Here is a 19,697-nt window from a genome sequence, read left to right on the forward strand (position 1 = left end):
TTTGTTATATCTACAGAGACTTACAAGAAATCACCAGATAGTCTCTCAGACTCTATCTGGTGATTTCTTGTAACCGTGAATGAATCAAAAGACAAGATAATATTAACAAGAACATTTATTAGTTTACATACATCCGACTTGGATTTTACACAAATTGCGAAATTATACCCCGACTTACGCGAATTCGACTTACGTGGTTATCGTGAAAGTTCGGGGTATTACTATATTTTTATTTTTAATTAAAATTTTATATACTTAAGGTTAACTATAACTTACATTTTACAGGCCACCTGTAGGTCGGAATCATTATCCGAATTTGACTTGTTACCCGAAGGAGGCGAGGGTTATTCAGAAGAAGACATACCCTGTGAATTTTGTGGAGATCTGTTCCCTCTGGAATTGCTCATTTTACATCAAGTGAGTGTTAAAACTCATTTATTAAATATAATGCATTCATTATATTTCAATTTGTTGCTTACATTTTATATGTAGTCTGGATGTAGACCCGATCTCATTCATCATTCTCAGTCTGGAGGAAACACGCCATCCACCAAGGAGACATCAAATGTTCCTTCTTCTAAAAACACAGCCACAAATAAAGAAAATTCACTCATTCCTTGTGAATTCTGTCATAACAAGTTTTTACCCACAGCACTGATAGAGCATCAGGTACTGTACATATTGTTTATTTGTTATGGAGATGAAATTTATTAATTTATACAATTTAGTAAACAACTTGAAGTAATTTCCACTATATAATTTCACTTTTCTCAATATGTTGCTAATAGCTGTCCATAGTCTTTATCTGTTAAAAAGTAAAATTAGAAGGTACAGGGAAAAAAGAAAACTTTTTTTTTGCATTTGTAATAAATACGGACAACTTTATTTTGTAATAATGAAAAGTGCTCCCATAACAGACAACTTGGGCACTATAGTGGCCAATTTCTTAAAGCAAACGTGTAATGTTTGAAAAAGTGGAATGGTAGGGAAATAGAATCTGTCGCATCCAGTACAAGTATCTGAATACATTTGTGTTCAAAGCAATGAACCCATTACTGTTGCTACTGCTGAATACTGGAAATTTTTTTTGTTATCCCGGTACCCAAGGTAATTTGGATAAGCAGTGTTTCTCAATCTGTAGTCCATGTACTTCTGAGAGTTTATGGGAAAAAAGAAACAAATTAGATCATGGAATAATGAAAATGCTTTTCCTAATATTTATCTTTATTAGGAACATTGTTAATGATTAAATTAAAAAATATAAAATTATTTAAATTAATGTGTAATTTTTAAAACAAAGACATTATTATATTTATATTAAAAGTAATCATTGTTTCAAAATATATATAAAATACTACCATAATTCTATTCTAATGAGCCATCAAAGCTTTATTAAGGGGGTCCACTGGAAGTTTGAAGAACACTGTGCTTGTCCTCAAGGCATTTCATACTCAAAAGCATGCAGTTTCCCAACTTCTCAAAATTTATATTAATTTGTTTTTTCTTACAATTTTAACAAAAATGGAATGTTGACAATAAACATATCAAAACTATTGCAAGATATAAAAAATAGTGAAATGCTGACTTAATCGGTAAAAGTGATGTATCAGAAATTACATTAGAGAAAGAGTGCAAAAATAAGAGTCACACAATGTAGAGATACATCAAAACTTTAAATTTATACATAACATGTAATTTATGTCAAGTATAAAGAATTAATTTTTTGGTGCAAATAAGACAAAGTGAGATGAAAAGACTTAAATGCACTATACAAAAATTTCTTTAAAGACTCCATCAAAATGTACAATAGAGATGTAAACAATACACAAATACCATTCACTAATTTGTTGCTATAGCTAGAGACTAACTTTGTACTCAATTTTTGAACCTCCCACAAACATTACTGAGTTTAATTTTTACACATAAAATACTTATTGTTATTTTGCATTATAAGAGTATTTTAAAATCATTCAGAATTAAGGTACAATTGACAATATACTGAAACCAATATACAGGGTGTCCAAGAAAGATCTTTATCATTCTAAACATGAATAATAAAAATACTAACAGGTGAAATGAAATGCAGTTTGCTGCAAGAGAATGAAGACATCTAAGAGTTTTTTCTGGTATCAATTGCCTGAGGTAGATGGATTAATTGGTCATGAAGGACCCATATCTTGGCCTCCGCAATTGCTCGACATAACTCCACTGGATTTCTTTTTTTTGGGGGGGGTTATGTTAAAGACAGGGTTTATCAAACACCTGTTTCTGATATATCCATTTTAAAGGAAAAGATACAATTCACATACAGTACGTGAGCTCCATTAGTACAGTAGCACGAACAATGGCGAATCTGCTCAATTTTCCTCCAAGTGTTTTTTAACTTTTGCGGTGTAACAGTGAGGATTGCTAATTTGAAAATGGTAATTAACAGTGGAATCACAGAAATACCATTCTTTATCAACATCTAATAAATGTCTTGTAATATTTTCCTTATATTTTGCAATATTTTTGCTTTTGCACTTGTTTTAGCTATTTTGCATTTTCACAAATATTACAAAGTTGTTCTGCTTCCAATTAATACAGGTTTGAATATTTATGATCACTTCAAGATGTATCTAATTGTTTATTTAATCATTCTAAAGTAAGATTAAGTTGTAAGAGGAAAATAATTTTAATTTGCTTTTTATTTTCAGTCTTTTTGTGAAATTAAAAATGCATATGAGGAGTCTGATGTATTAGAAGATAGTATTCACAGAACGAAAAGTGATCAGAATCAACCTGAAGATATACCATGTGAATTCTGTGGTGAACCATTTCCAATTGAATTTCTTATCGATCATCAAGTAAGAAAGGTTCCTAATTGTCCATAATTTTTCATATTTTTCTGTTAAGTTTATAGTTTGCTTAGACAGTAAATTTGGTATATACAAATATAAGCATATTTGAACAAATTTGACAACTTCACAAACTCTGTTTGGTGATATAATATGCTAAATCATTATTACTAATTTATTTCATTGTGGGTTCAAATCCAGCTTCAGATGGCATTTTGTTTATCAGATTTTAGAAGAATTTTGTTCTTTGCAGGAAGGAACAACATAGCTACAATAATGTGTTTTTTCCACTCAGAGCAATTGCACTGTGTACAGTAATACCCCGAACTTATGCGATAGGTGGGACCGAGCGATAACCATGTAAGTTGAATTCGTGTAAGTCGGGGGTATAATTTCACAATTAGTGTAAAACCCAAGTCGGACGTATGTAAGCTAATAAATGTTCTCATTAATCTTATCTCGTCTTTTGATTCATTCACAGTTACAAGAAATCACCACATAGAGTCTCTTGAGTCTCCTTAGATATAACAAACACAGAAATAAATAACACAAAATAAATTGTAGCTATGCGTCGATTCCGCACAACACATCCGATCACAAGCCAAACAATAGTGTGGGGGGAGTGAGTAATCGAGAGTTGCGTGGCGACAAATCGACGAGATTTGAAAATTGCGTAACTCCGGGTTCACGCAAGTCGAGGTATTACTGTATTTGGCTATTGAACAGAAATGAGTTGTATCAATCATTGCACTTTTGGTTTCATAAATGCAATTCTTATGTTGACATTGTCATAATGTTACTGCAAGTGGGTTCTTGCATCAGAATTGTAGAAATGTCAGTGTAATTTTGTCTGTATGCTATTAGCATTATATCATTTAACAATGTTAATAGCACAAACATAACAGTAAATACTATTTATTTTTACTTATTTTGGAAAGCACACCAAAGATTTCTGCATTACAGCAAAATATTGCTAAGATGCAAAAATCTTTAGTCACAATACTGCATTGCAATGCAAAGTCATAATTTTCACGGTCTATAATTGCACTGCAAAATACATTATTTGCTCAGGTTGACGAGCAAGTATAAAAGTTTGATAATTAATTTAATTTACACTATTGTAAAAGTATCAAATCATAATGATCTGTAATCATTCTTATTATTGAATTACATAAATCATCTAGGAAATCAAATGTAATTTTATTTAGTATTTTACATGGTAAATTTGAATGATTATTATGTGAAATTTATTACAGAAGAAGAAGAAGAAGAATGATCCCATTTAAAATACAAATATTGTAAAATACAAAACAGAGAAAACAATGTTAAGTTTAAATATACTGACATGAAAAATTATATGAATGCATTTATTTTGCATGAGATATGTTTGCAAAAGATATAATTTTACTTGCCTCTGAATCTAATCATTTTTCTAGTGAGACTGTAACAAAAATTCTACAAATAAAAAAGGATTATTTTGTTTAAAGGAATGAATGCAAGGTTAAAATTATCAAAGAAACAATTCTACATAAATTTTATGAACTTTGTTCATAAAAAAGAAAAAAAAAAAAAAAGTAAAACCTTTATTAAATTATAAATGCCAGTACTGGACTTTGTGACTACAAAACAAAATATATACAGTAGAGTGTCGTTTATCCGAATCAATTGGGGACTGGGGTTGTTCGGATAACTTGTTTTTCGGATAATCGATTATGTACGAAAAAATATATTAACCTATCCTGTGTTGAAATTTTTCTCTGTTGCGTGTCGCTTTGCGTTGAATTTTCGTCGATGTTAAGCCTAATGTAGACTTTTTAAAATAATAATTGTGACTATTGTATCTTTAAAAATTATTTCTTTATTTTTTACAAACGAAATAAATATATTGAAAAATATAAAAACAAAAAAAATTACACTTTAGAAGTTAATTAATCTAGTATCAAAAACGTTCGACTCAGCACGACAGACAGTCCTCAGAAAAACACCACACAAAAGTGTCAGTGCTGCCAGCTAAAACACACGCATCAACAAAAAAAAAATATTGGAGTAGCCCAAGATATTGCCAAAGATTGCAGTGCCACAGCACTAGCAAAAATTTAAATTTGCTGACTGAAATTCTTTCGGATAACTGATGTTTCGGATAAACGATGCTCTACTGTATTACAATAACAACAACAGTTAGTATAAAACTCGTGTCACAAATTTCAATTTTGTAATTGAAACAATAAAATTGATTATTAACATGAGGGGAGTCTGATATTAAAGATACAGACCAAAATTACTAGTGATGCCATGAATAGTGATTTTGCCGAATACCAAATATTTGGCTACGCTCTTGGCCGAAGCACCGAATGTTCGGCAGAATATGTGTACATTTTGCGGGTGACAGGTTACAACCTGTTTCATTGTGGTGGGTGCGGTAGCGACACCACGGGCATATTTGTTTTATTTGTGAGTATATCGTGTCATGACATGCATTATTTATTTATTGTTACATCAAATTGTGTTACTAATAGTCCTTATCACTAAAAAATATCACTGTTTGTGTCACTTTATATGAAAACTGTTTGCCTAGATCAGACGGCAGACCTTTACAAGTGGTGGTCAGAAAACGCAAAACCCAACATCCCAATATCAGAACGAATCGCACTAATACAGTTCGCAGGTAATAAGATCAACCTGAACGTGCTCCAGGTCTACGCATCTACAGCGAACAAAGACGATCAAGAAATAGAATTGTTCTACAACCAGCTAAGCAACACCTTAAAGCCATTGAAGAAGCACGACATTACGGTCATCCTCGGTGACTTTAATGCCAAAGTCGGTCAAGGAAAACTACAAAACATAGTCGGAGAACATGGCTTGGGGACACGGAATGAACGAGGTGACAGGCTTGTACAGTTCTGTCAAGAAGAAAAATTTAGTGTCGTAAATACTTGTTATAGTTTAAACTACCTCCTCGACGACTGTACACCTGGACCTCGCCACAAGACGCTGACAACAGTATCGTCAGGAACCAAATTGATTACATCTTAATTAACATCAGATATAAGTCAAGTGCCCTCAGGGCAAAAACGTACCCTGGAGCTGACATATCATCAGACCATAACCCAGTGACAGTAACACTACGCCTCAAACTGCGATCAGCAAAACACACAAGAGCAACAAAAAGATTTGATCTGGAGAAGCTGAAGAATAATGCCTTCAGGCGACAATTACAGTTGCATCTCAACAATTCAATCAGATCGATCGAAGCAGCAACAACAGACGTACAAGCGTTCGGGCGTTCACTGAAACAGTGCATCAACGAAACAGCAGAAACCCTGCTGGGACATCAGGCACCGAAAAAGAAACAACGGTGGATGACCCAGCACATTCTAGATCTAATGGACAATCGGAGAACACTCAAAAGTGATAACAACCGGGAAAAATACAAAGAAATACAACAAAAGATCAAACAAGAAATACGAAAGGCGAAGGAAAAATGGATGGAAGAGCAGTGTGCAGAAATTGAAAATCTAATCAAGAAAAATGATAACTTTAACCTGCACAAGAAGCTCAAAGAAGCTGGAAGCATCTACAAACTGACTCCTATCCCAAGCTTATATACGGACAACAATCAACTTATATTAAGCAAACAAGCCAAACTTGACACCTGGAAGAACTACATATACAATCTGTTTCGCGCCAATAGAAAACCAGCAGAATTGCAACAAGTGCAGGAAGACAATCTCCACATACTAACATCTGAAGTGGAACATGCCATTAGTAAAGCAAAGCCAGGCAAGGCCTGTGGACCTGACCAGATTCACGTGGAACTGCTGAAGCAGCTGGACTACAACAACATCCAACAACTAACAAAATGGTTCAATCAAATCTACAACAACAATGTTATTCCATCTGACTGGCTCCAATCAATCTTTGTGGCCCTACCAAAAAAGGCTACCAGCCGAAAATGCGAAGACTTCAGGCTGATCAGTTTAATGAGCCAGGTGCTAAAAGTCTTCCTCAAGGTGATTCAGCAAAGAATAAGATGTAAATGCGAACGTGCACTAGGAAACACACAGTTTGGCTTCTGCAGGGGGCTGGGCACCAGAGAGGCAATTTTCTGCTTACAAATACTGCTACAGAGGTGCTATGAACATCAAAAAGAAGTGTACATATGTTTTATTGACTATGAGAAAGCCTTTGACTCAGTGGACCACGGCCGCCTAATTAATCAACTGAGAAAACTTGGGCTTGAAACTAACGATATCAACTTTATCACCACTCTCTACTGGAATCAAACAGCCCGGCTCCGCTATGACAACGACCTGACAGACCCAATCCCAATACAAAAAGGCGTCCGGCAGGGCTGCCCATTATCTCCCATTCTTTTCAATATCTATTCGGAAATGATTTTTGACCAAACACTGGCCGACAAGGAGATCGGCATAAAAGTTAATGGACACTACATCAATAACCTAAGATATGCCGACGACACAGCATTAATAGCGGATTCCGAACAAGATTTACAGACTATCTTGAATGAAGTGAACACAAAAAGTCAAGCATGGGGTTTACGAATCAACAAAAAGAAAACAAAGGTGATGAAGGTCAGCAGGACTCCTAGCGAAATCACGATCAAATTAAATAACGAAAAGTTGGAGCAGGTACACCGCTTCAAGTATCTTGGAGTACTAATTGATGACCAGCTGAATCACGAGACCGAAATCAAGAGCAGAATCGAACAAGCCAGGCAGGCATTTACCAAATGGAAAACACTCCTTACTGATAGAAGCTTGAATATCATGCTCAAATTACGCACATTGAAATGCTACATCTGGCCAATTCTACTCTATGGTGTAGAAACTTGGACTCTAACAGCAGCCACTACAAAAAAAGCTCCAGGCCTTCGAAATGTGGCTCTACCGAAGAATGCTGAAAATTCCGTGGACGGACAAGATAACCAATGCACAGGTCTTGCAGTACGTGTACACGGACCAGGACCTGATCAAAACTATCATCAGCAGGAAATGCAAATACCTAGGCCACATTGCTAGGAACTACCAAAAATACCATCTACTGCCACTCATCCTGGAGGGCAGGATTGAAGGCAAGAAACGTCCAGGTAGACCAAAAACGGCCTGGCTAGATAACATTAACACTTGGTTTCACATGACAACAGCACAAGTTCTACACACAGTGCTAGACAGAGAACAATATCAAAACGAAGTCGCAAACGCCATTTGGCAGCATTAAAGAAGAAGAAGACAAGCAACTATACCGTGAAGGGATGTTCACACTAGTTTCATGCTGGGATCATTGTCTCAACGTTTATGGCAATTATGTTGAGAAATAAAAGTATGTAGTTTTTGTGGAATGTATTAAATATTGTTTTTAATTATAAATATTAGTGTAATTTTGGCCTGTTTCTTTAATATCAAACTCCCCATGTACAATTTATAAAATTACAACTATTCAAAATCTCAAACAATTAACCTGATTAGGGAAAAGAACATATCAGAAAAAAACCCATAAACTAATCAATCATTTATAATTCAGCAGCTATGTACTGTACTAACTAGCAGAAGTGAAGTTTAGCTTACTGTGTCAGTTTGTCAATGGTCTTTTTTGAAATATACATCAACAAACCTTTTATGGTGTGATATTAAATAAAAAGAAAAAGTTCTCAGAAATCATTTTTGAACCGTCATAAGGTTCTTCATCTGGTGAGTAACGGATATTGTAAAAGACATTTGATGGAAAACAGAAAAATTTGAAAGTGTCTTGATTATCGAATCGAATGATAATTCCTGCAGCTGTCGTCATCAATGGGCATGCGCATTCCTCGGAAGCAAAAATTATTTATTTTTTTAGATTTTATCTGTCGTATATAAGTGCATGCCATGCTCTTTTATGAGTTGCTGATTTACATATGGAACATGCTGACAAGTCGAGCAAAATTTTATTTTTTTGTGTGTTTACCAATATACAGGGTTTCTACGCATCTGGAAAGTCAGGAATTTTCATTAGTGTTTGGAAGAAGTCATGGAAAGTCGGGGAATTTATCGGAAATTGTCAAAACGTCAGGGAATTTGTCTCCTTAGCTGCCTTGCTGTTTTCATTTACTGAATGTGGCTGACCAAGCGTAGCCATCTGCAGGTGGCAACAAATAATGCTACAATCTTTAATAAGAAAATATACCAGAATCTGTTTTGAAATGGTTTTTTTCATCATTCTGAAGCCATATAATTTTACAGTTGTGGATTAGTAACAGGATAAACTGCTTTTATGTAATAGTGTTTAATTTTAATTTTAATAATTCAGCGATTATAAAAAGATGAAATTGTCAATTAGAATAAAAAATAACTAATTAAAAATTTGTTTGCAAACTTTTAAAAAAGTTGAAATCATAATTTATTAGATATTAGAATGTTCACTTCAAAATAGCTAAATAGATCAGTAAAAACTGTAATTTAATCGTTTTTCACATTTAAAACATTACTACACAAAAAAAAATTATAAATAGTTACCTGACATTTAAAGTAAAATGCTGGTGCCGACTTGTGGTTGGCATGAGCGTTTTACATTTTTGTTACGATTTTCCTTGAAAGTACTGTACTTCAAGCATATTTTTCCCTCTCTCTTCTGTTAATTTCTGCAACTTCAATATATAGTTTAATAATTAGTTTAACAGAAATTACATTGGGTAACAGATATCATTGATTTTGGCAAATTTAGGGCTTAAAAGCTAGGAACATTGATCATACTTGCAATAGATATACTGTAGTTATAGTTTTGAAAATCAATTAGGTAATCCGATAGTTTAACCAATGTTAACTTGCTTATAATTAAAATTTAAAAAGCTGGTAAATTTTAAAAATCTATTAAATTACTAAAAATTTAAAGTAAATTTGATTATCTTTTGTGCAAAACAACAACAAAACAATTTTTATAGTTATGTTGAACAATTCTTATAGTTACGTTGCAAAAGAAAGAGATTTGTAGTTACGATTCTATGCGCTGAACTTCTATATTTTATTAACTTCTAATTGTAATTTCATTTGATGTTTATTTCTGTATTTACTTTATTTTATTTAAATTCTATAAGTTTTAAGAATCCCAATTTTTGTAATACTGTGATGTCATAGGAATGCAAGTGTGAGATTCCAAAATTGTCACGGAACTCACTAAAATATAAAATATTTAACTGTATTGTAAGCATATTTGTACAATAAATGGGTTAAACAGTAAAGAGGTGTCTTCATATGTCTGTATCATGTTTCCCACATACTTATTAGTCCCTCGACTTTCCTGACATTGAGAGAATCCATTTTATCCCCTTTATTTTCCCAAAGGGAAAGAGTCATCATATTTGACACAAGTGAAACTCAAAGTTTCAAATCTTATTGTAAAGTACTATTTTTAGTGTTTTGCTCTACAACGAATTTTTTTCTTAAAGAGCCGGGACCCAACGGGTACTTTACGCGGGTTCGTGTTTGTTAGTTGCCAGGCCTGGACTTTTCGCGTGCACCGAAATAAAGTAAGGACAAAGTTAGTCACAAAATCTCAATAATAAATGTTTAATCAAGTCTAACAAATACTATGTACAAATTTTTGAAACAAACAACAAATTTATTAAATAAGAAATCAAATCACAATCAACCCGACAAACTTAAGTCTTATTCTAACTTAGAAACTATTCCCCTTGGAATTCCGACAAAACAAAATTCAATCTTAACTTAGTTACAAATTCTCTTATAACTATTGATCCTAACTGTCACCTCAATTAATACTCGGAACCTTTTTCTTCCACTCAAGACTTTCCTCTTTTCCTATCGTCAAAATCGAACCTTCAATCTCCTACTAGGATTTCCTATTCGACACCTTTTTCACTGCTACCAGCAGNTCGCATTTTCTCGATTATAATGCACACTTTCTTTTTTCCGACTTAATTAATTCGACTCGGTTCTTTTCGTTCGCTCCTCAGTTACGTGTATTACGTCATCAATATATAAGCGCATCCTATCTCTCCATCACTTTGCTTTTGTTAGTTTAGATACATTTTAACTTTAAAAATAAAATATTTAGAAATGTAGTTAGTTTGTTTAATTTTAACTTTTTCTTTCAGTTGGTACAATTTTTCCCTGCGAATTTTGTGGTGACTTTTTCCCCGATGTTGCTTTAATTGAGCATCAGGTGAGTTAGAAGCATTTATAAGTACAGTACCTTGTCACCAACCTAGAAGTTTCTGCATGAATAAAAGGAAAGTTTGTTGAGTGTTTACATCTGCAAGTTATTCATGTTTGGAAAATAACTGATAAAATATAAAAAGAAATCTTCTTTTATTTCCAATTCATAGAAAGCAAGTTTGAAATACAGTACATGTGACCATAATTGGAAAAAAAAGACGACCTTGGTTGAAAAACCACCATCTTTCACTATCTTTGAAGTTTGTACAGGAAGTTTGTATTCTGCTAAAGGAGAGATTACAAAATGGAAAGGAAATCAGGTTTTCCTGATTTCCTTACCATTTTGTAATCCCTCCTTTAGCAGAATACAAGTCGCCCCTGTCATTTTGGAGACTTGATGTTGGCATAGTAGACAGAAGACACTGGCCTACATCTTGCAAGATTCTTTTCTTAAAATGGTTATCAATTTGTTTTTGTTCCTTGGCTCTATTTTATGGACTTATTTCTTGTTGAAAAGTCATAAATCTTCTATAGGGTTCACATGTGGAGAATTGGATAGCTAGTCAATAACCTAGATGTTGTGGTTTCTTAACCATGCAACAATGGAAGCTACAGTATTACCTTTAGCACTGTTGAAATGGGAAGTTACCTTTAGGAGCCAGTTTGTCAAGAAATGGGAGGAGGGTGTCGTTTAACAGTCTCTTCTAGTCAACTGCCTCTAACATTTAATCATAAGGAACCATATCACCTATGCCAGCAATATTGAAACATACTCATATTTGCATCTTAAGTGGAAACTTAACTTGCTATAAAACTTATGACTCACCAACCAATCAACCGGTGTGAATAACGTTTAAGTGACAAATGTTTTTGTTACCCCTTCTGGCACTTCAAGTCAGTTCTTAATTCAAGTAGGCTGGCCATTGACATTCGAAAATAAATCCAATGGTACAGATTTTGAATACAGTATGTGAATGCATTCTCCATAAGATGTTTTAAAAAAATGAGCGCCCGAAGGTCTGGGTAGCATAACTGGCAACACGTCTGCATGGTAAGCAGGAGTTGTGAGTTTGAGTCTTGCTTTGGGCCGATTCTTTTCTTCCAGTTTAATCTAAATTAATTAAATATTATAATTATTAATTTTAATAAGAGATGGTGCCTAATGCCTCACTCTAGTGCCAAATTAATTTCTAATCTATAATCATATATCCAAAATTTAGCCCAATCATTTACTGCAGTTGTAGGTATATTTGCTTAAGATATCTGGTTTTGATTGATGTGTATATTTGTATAAAAATGATCAAACATTAAGTCGAGTTGGAAGGCAGAAAATTACTGTGCATGCATTCGGTTCAAAATACAATTAAAAATTAAATGTTTTTGTCAAGTATAGCCTGCCATGCCATCGACAGACATATCTCTTCCTTAAAATTAATGCACGTGGTTCTGCTGCAGGCTTTGAAAATTTAATTTAATATCAATGGCCAGCCTACTTGAAATAAGAATTAACCCCAGAAGGGATAACGAAAACGTTTGTCACTTAAACGTTATTCACACCGGTTGATTGGTTGGTGAGTCATAAGTTTTATTTACATCCTGGTGTTGTGCAGTTGAACATTAACTTGCTATTTGATGCAGCTTTTCTTCAGGCTTTCATTTGTCATTCTGATGATTCTGCATCCAGTATTTCCATACATACAAGATCTCGAAAGTCAACTTGTTGGACCATATTATTCAATGCCAATCCTGATCTATCCAACAACGATGATCCTTAATCCACTGATATCGTTTCTTCTTCTGGCCTTCATTAGTAAAGGCTATTGCTTGGCTTTGTAGAATCTGTAATAGTTTTCTTTTACCTTTCAGTGGTTATTTTGATCAAAACTTGCCTACCATTCTTTTCTTTCCCATAATGCTGCAGATTCTGGTATGTTCCTGCTCATCAAGTCTCAGTTTCTCAGATAAACATGCAATCTCGTTGTCCAATTTAGTCTTTCATCTTCCACATCTCTTTGGCACAATGAATTCAGCAGAATCATAGTGCTTAAGGAAGGACAGAACTGAGAATTTGGGAATGGAGAGGTTTCTCCCAACTTCCCATCTCTTCTGTTCTCTCTACAGAAAATGGAAGAGAGCCAATAGATACCTTTTGTCTAATATGCATAAAGATGTTGCCACTCTGTTTTATCATTTCTCTTTATGTATAATTTACTAGTATGTAATAATACAGTTTGTTTACATTTACTAAATTCATATAATCAAAACTTGTGTAATAAACAAAATATACTTTTCCTTTTTACTGTTATACAGTAATACCTCGACTTACGCTACACTTACTTACGCAAACCTGGAGTTACGTGATTTTCAAATCTCGTCAATTTGTCTTTTGTTTGAGCGCCACACAACTCTTGATTACTCACTACCCCCACACTATTGTTCAGCTTACATGTTTGGACGTGTCGCGTGGAATTGACACATACCTACAATTTATTTTGTGTTATTTATTTCTGTATTTGTTATATCTACAGAGACTTACAAGAAATCACCAGATAGTCTCTCAGACTCTATCTGGTGATTTCTTGTAACCGTGAATGAATCAAAAGACAAGATAATATTAACAAGAACATTTATTAGTTTACATACATCCGACTTGGATTTTACACAAATTGCGAAATTATACCCCGACTTACGCGAATTCGACTTACGTGGTTATCGTGAAAGTTCGGGGTATTACTATATTTTTATTTTTAATTAAAATTTTATATACTTAAGGTTAACTATAACTTACATTTTACAGGCCACCTGTAGGTCGGAATCATTATCCGAATTTGACTTGTTACCCGAAGGAGGCGAGGGTTATTCAGAAGAAGACATACCCTGTGAATTTTGTGGAGATCTGTTCCCTCTGGAATTGCTCATTTTACATCAAGTGAGTGTTAAAACTCATTTATTAAATATAATGCATTCATTATATTTCAATTTGTTGCTTACATTTTATATGTAGTCTGGATGTAGACCCGATCTCATTCATCATTCTCAGTCTGGAGGAAACACGCCATCCACCAAGGAGACATCAAATGTTCCTTCTTCTAAAAACACAGCCACAAATAAAGAAAATTCACTCATTCCTTGTGAATTCTGTCATAACAAGTTTTTACCCACAGCACTGATAGAGCATCAGGTACTGTACATATTGTTTATTTGTTATGGAGATGAAATTTATTAATTTATACAATTTAGTAAACAACTTGAAGTAATTTCCACTATATAATTTCACTTTTCTCAATATGTTGCTAATAGCTGTCCATAGTCTTTATCTGTTAAAAAGTAAAATTAGAAGGTACAGGGAAAAAAGAAAACTTTTTTTTTGCATTTGTAATAAATACGGACAACTTTATTTTGTAATAATGAAAAGTGCTCCCATAACAGACAACTTGGGCACTATAGTGGCCAATTTCTTAAAGCAAACGTGTAATGTTTGAAAAAGTGGAATGGTAGGGAAATAGAATCTGTCGCATCCAGTACAAGTATCTGAATACATTTGTGTTCAAAGCAATGAACCCATTACTGTTGCTACTGCTGAATACTGGAAATTTTTTTTGTTATCCCGGTACCCAAGGTAATTTGGATAAGCAGTGTTTCTCAATCTGTAGTCCATGTACTTCTGAGAGTTTATGGGAAAAAAGAAACAAATTAGATCATGGAATAATGAAAATGCTTTTCCTAATATTTATCTTTATTAGGAACATTGTTAATGATTAAATTAAAAAATATAAAATTATTTAAATTAATGTGTAATTTTTAAAACAAAGACATTATTATATTTATATTAAAAGTAATCATTGTTTCAAAATATATATAAAATACTACCATAATTCTATTCTAATGAGCCATCAAAGCTTTATTAAGGGGGTCCACTGGAAGTTTGAAGAACACTGTGCTTGTCCTCAAGGCATTTCATACTCAAAAGCATGCAGTTTCCCAACTTCTCAAAATTTATATTAATTTGTTTTTTCTTACAATTTTAACAAAAATGGAATGTTGACAATAAACATATCAAAACTATTGCAAGATATAAAAAATAGTGAAATGCTGACTTAATCGGTAAAAGTGATGTATCAGAAATTACATTAGAGAAAGAGTGCAAAAATAAGAGTCACACAATGTAGAGATACATCAAAACTTTAAATTTATACATAACATGTAATTTATGTCAAGTATAAAGAATTAATTTTTTGGTGCAAATAAGACAAAGTGAGATGAAAAGACTTAAATGCACTATACAAAAATTTCTTTAAAGACTCCATCAAAATGTACAATAGAGATGTAAACAATACACAAATACCATTCACTAATTTGTTGCTATAGCTAGAGACTAACTTTGTACTCAATTTTTGAACCTCCCACAAACATTACTGAGTTTAATTTTTACACATAAAATACTTATTGTTATTTTGCATTATAAGAGTATTTTAAAATCATTCAGAATTAAGGTACAATTGACAATATACTGAAACCAATATACAGGGTGTCCAAGAAAGATCTTTATCATTCTAAACATGAATAATAAAAATACTAACAGGTGAAATGAAATGCAGTTTGCTGCAAGAGAATGAAGACATCTAAGAGTTTTTTCTGGTATCAATTGCCTGAGGTAGATGGATTAATTGGTCATGAAGGACCCATATCTTGGCCTCCGCAATTGCTCGACATAACTCCACTGGATTTCTTTTTTTTGGGGGGGGTTATGTTAAAGACAGGGTTTATCAAACACCTGTTTCTGATATATCCATTTTAAAGGAAAAGATACAATTCACATACAGTACGTGAGCTCCATTAGTACAGTAGCACGAACAATGGCGAATCTGCTCAATTTTCCTCCAAGTGTTTTTTAACTTTTGCGGTGTAACAGTGAGGATTGCTAATTTGAAAATGGTAATTAACAGTGGAATCACAGAAATACCATTCTTTATCAACATCTAATAAATGTCTTGTAATATTTTCCTTATATTTTGCAATATTTTTGCTTTTGCACTTGTTTTAGCTATTTTGCATTTTCACAAATATTACAAAGTTGTTCTGCTTCCAATTAATACAGGTTTGAATATTTATGATCACTTCAAGATGTATCTAATTGTTTATTTAATCATTCTAAAGTAAGATTAAGTTGTAAGAGGAAAATAATTTTAATTTGCTTTTTATTTTCAGTCTTTTTGTGAAATTAAAAATGCATATGAGGAGTCTGATGTATTAGAAGATAGTATTCACAGAACGAAAAGTGATCAGAATCAACCTGAAGATATACCATGTGAATTCTGTGGTGAACCATTTCCAATTGAATTTCTTATCGATCATCAAGTAAGAAAGGTTCCTAATTGTCCATAATTTTTCATATTTTTCTGTTAAGTTTATAGTTTGCTTAGACAGTAAATTTGGTATATACAAATATAAGCATATTTGAACAAATTTGACAACTTCACAAACTCTGTTTGGTGATATAATATGCTAAATCATTATTACTAATTTATTTCATTGTGGGTTCAAATCCAGCTTCAGATGGCATTTTGTTTATCAGATTTTAGAAGAATTTTGTTCTTTGCAGGAAGGAACAACATAGCTACAATAATGTGTTTTTTCCACTCAGAGCAATTGCACTGTGTACAGTAATACCCCGAACTTATGCGATAGGTGGGACCGAGCGATAACCATGTAAGTTGAATTCGTGTAAGTCGGGGGTATAATTTCACAATTAGTGTAAAACCCAAGTCGGACGTATGTAAGCTAATAAATGTTCTCATTAATCTTATCTCGTCTTTTGATTCATTCACAGTTACAAGAAATCACCACATAGAGTCTCTTGAGTCTCCTTAGATATAACAAACACAGAAATAAATAACACAAAATAAATTGTAGCTATGCGTCGATTCCGCACAACACATCCGATCACAAGCCAAACAATAGTGTGGGGGGAGTGAGTAATCGAGAGTTGCGTGGCGACAAATCGACGAGATTTGAAAATTGCGTAACTCCGGGTTCACGCAAGTCGAGGTATTACTGTATTTGGCTATTGAACAGAAATGAGTTGTATCAATCATTGCACTTTTGGTTTCATAAATGCAATTCTTATGTTGACATTGTCATAATGTTACTGCAAGTGGGTTCTTGCATCAGAATTGTAGAAATGTCAGTGTAATTTTGTCTGTATGCTATTAGCATTATATCATTTAACAATGTTAATAGCACAAACATAACAGTAAATACTATTTATTTTTACTTATTTTGGAAAGCACACCAAAGATTTCTGCATTACAGCAAAATATTGCTAAGATGCAAAAATCTTTAGTCACAATACTGCATTGCAATGCAAAGTCATAATTTTCACGGTCTATAATTGCACTGCAAAATACATTATTTGCTCAGGTTGACGAGCAAGTATAAAAGTTTGATAATTAATTTAATTTACACTATTGTAAAAGTATCAAATCATAATGATCTGTAATCATTCTTATTATTGAATTACATAAATCATCTAGGAAATCAAATGTAATTTTATTTAGTATTTTACATGGTAAATTTGAATGATTATTATGTGAAATTTATTACAGAAGAAGAAGAAGAAGAATGATCCCATTTAAAATACAAATATTGTAAAATACAAAACAGAGAAAACAATGTTAAGTTTAAATATACTGACATGAAAAATTATATGAATGCATTTATTTTGCATGAGATATGTTTGCAAAAGATATAATTTTACTTGCCTCTGAATCTAATCATTTTTCTAGTGAGACTGTAACAAAAATTCTACAAATAAAAAAGGATTATTTTGTTTAAAGGAATGAATGCAAGGTTAAAATTATCAAAGAAACAATTCTACATAAATTTTATGAACTTTGTTCATAAAAAAGAAAAAAAAAAAAAAAGTAAAACCTTTATTAAATTATAAATGCCAGTACTGGACTTTGTGACTACAAAACAAAATATATACAGTAGAGTGTCGTTTATCCGAATCAATTGGGGACTGGGGTTGTTCGGATAACTTGTTTTTCGGATAATCGATTATGTACGAAAAAATATATTAACCTATCCTGTGTTGAAATTTTTCTCTGTTGCGTGTCGCTTTGCGTTGAATTTTCGTCGATGTTAAGCCTAATGTAGACTTTTTAAAATAATAATTGTGACTATTGTATCTTTAAAAATTATTTCTTTATTTTTTACAAACGAAATAAATATATTGAAAAATATAAAAACAAAAAAAATTACACTTTAGAAGTTAATTAATCTAGTATCAAAAACGTTCGACTCAGCACGACAGACAGTCCTCAGAAAAACACCACACAAAAGTGTCAGTGCTGCCAGCTAAAACACACGCATCAACAAAAAAAAAATATTGGAGTAGCCCAAGATATTGCCAAAGATTGCAGTGCCACAGCACTAGCAAAAATTTAAATTTGCTGACTGAAATTCTTTCGGATAACTGATGTTTCGGATAAACGATGCTCTACTGTATTACAATAACAACAACAGTTAGTATAAAACTCGTGTCACAAATTTCAATTTTGTAATTGAAACAATAAAATTGATTATTAACATGAGGGGAGTCTGATATTAAAGATACAGACCAAAATTACTAGTGATGCCATGAATAGTGATTTTGCCGAATACCAAATATTTGGCTACGCTCTTGGCCGAAGCACCGAATGTTCGGCAGAATATGTGTACATTTTGCGGGTGACAGGTTACAACCTGTTTCATTGTGGTGGGTGCGGTAGCGACACCACGGGCATATTTGTTTTATTTGTGAGTATATCGTGTCATGACATGCATTATTTATTTATTGTTACATCAAATTGTGTTACTAATAGTCCTTATCACTAAAAAATATCACTGTTTGTGTCACTTTATATGAAAACTGTTTGCCTAGATCAGACGGCAGACCTTTACAAGTGGTGGTCAGAAAACGCAAAACCCAACATCCCAATATCAGAACGAATCGCACTAATACAGTTCGCAGGTAATAAGATCAACCTGAACGTGCTCCAGGTCTACGCATCTACAGCGAACAAAGACGATCAAGAAATAGAATTGTTCTACAACCAGCTAAGCAACACCTTAAAGCCATTGAAGAAGCACGACATTACGGTCATCCTCGGTGACTTTAATGCCAAAGTCGGTCAAGGAAAACTACAAAACATAGTCGGAGAACATGGCTTGGGGACACGGAATGAACGAGGTGACAGGCTTGTACAGTTCTGTCAAGAAGAAAAATTTAGCGTCGTAAATACTTGGTTTAAATTACCTCCTCGACGACTGTACACCTGGACCTCGCCACAAGACGCTGACAACAATATCGTCAGGAACCAAATTGATTACATCTTAATTAACATCAGATATAAGTCAAGTGCCCTCAGGGCAAAAACGTACCCTGGAGCTGACATATCATCAGACCATAACCCAGTGACAGTAACACTACGCCTCAAACTGCGATCAGCAAAACACACAAGAGCAACAAAAAGATTTGATCTGGAGAAGCTGAAGAATAATGCCTTCAGGCAACAATTACAGTTGCATCTCAACAATTCAATCAGATCGATCGAAGCAGCAACAACAGACGTACAAGCGTTCGGGCGTTCACTGAAACAGTGCATCAACGAAACAGCAGAAACCCTGCTGGGACATCAGGCAC

At 33.4% G+C, this 19,697-nt stretch overlaps 1 protein-coding gene across 1 annotated transcript in view; it reads left to right on the forward strand.

Moving 5' to 3' along the window:
- The window catches only part of LOC111617957 (TRAF-type zinc finger domain-containing protein 1-like), an 87,157-nt gene that overhangs the window by 27,049 nt on the left and 40,411 nt on the right, over positions 1–19,697 (forward strand). The window contains exons 6-11 of the mRNA XM_023359356.1: positions 286–417; positions 493–669; positions 2,697–2,846; positions 13,809–13,940; positions 14,016–14,192; positions 16,220–16,369. Of these exons, the coding sequence (XP_023215124.1) occupies positions 286–417; positions 493–669; positions 2,697–2,846; positions 13,809–13,940; positions 14,016–14,192; positions 16,220–16,369 (918 nt within the window). The remainder of the gene's footprint in view (positions 1–285; positions 418–492; positions 670–2,696; positions 2,847–13,808; positions 13,941–14,015; positions 14,193–16,219; positions 16,370–19,697) is intronic.

Source organism: Centruroides sculpturatus, unplaced genomic scaffold, assembly GCF_000671375.1.
Source record: "Centruroides sculpturatus isolate CEXI.00-Female unplaced genomic scaffold, Cexi_2.0 scaffold218, whole genome shotgun sequence".
Taxonomy (NCBI): domain Eukaryota; kingdom Metazoa; phylum Arthropoda; class Arachnida; order Scorpiones; family Buthidae; genus Centruroides; species Centruroides sculpturatus.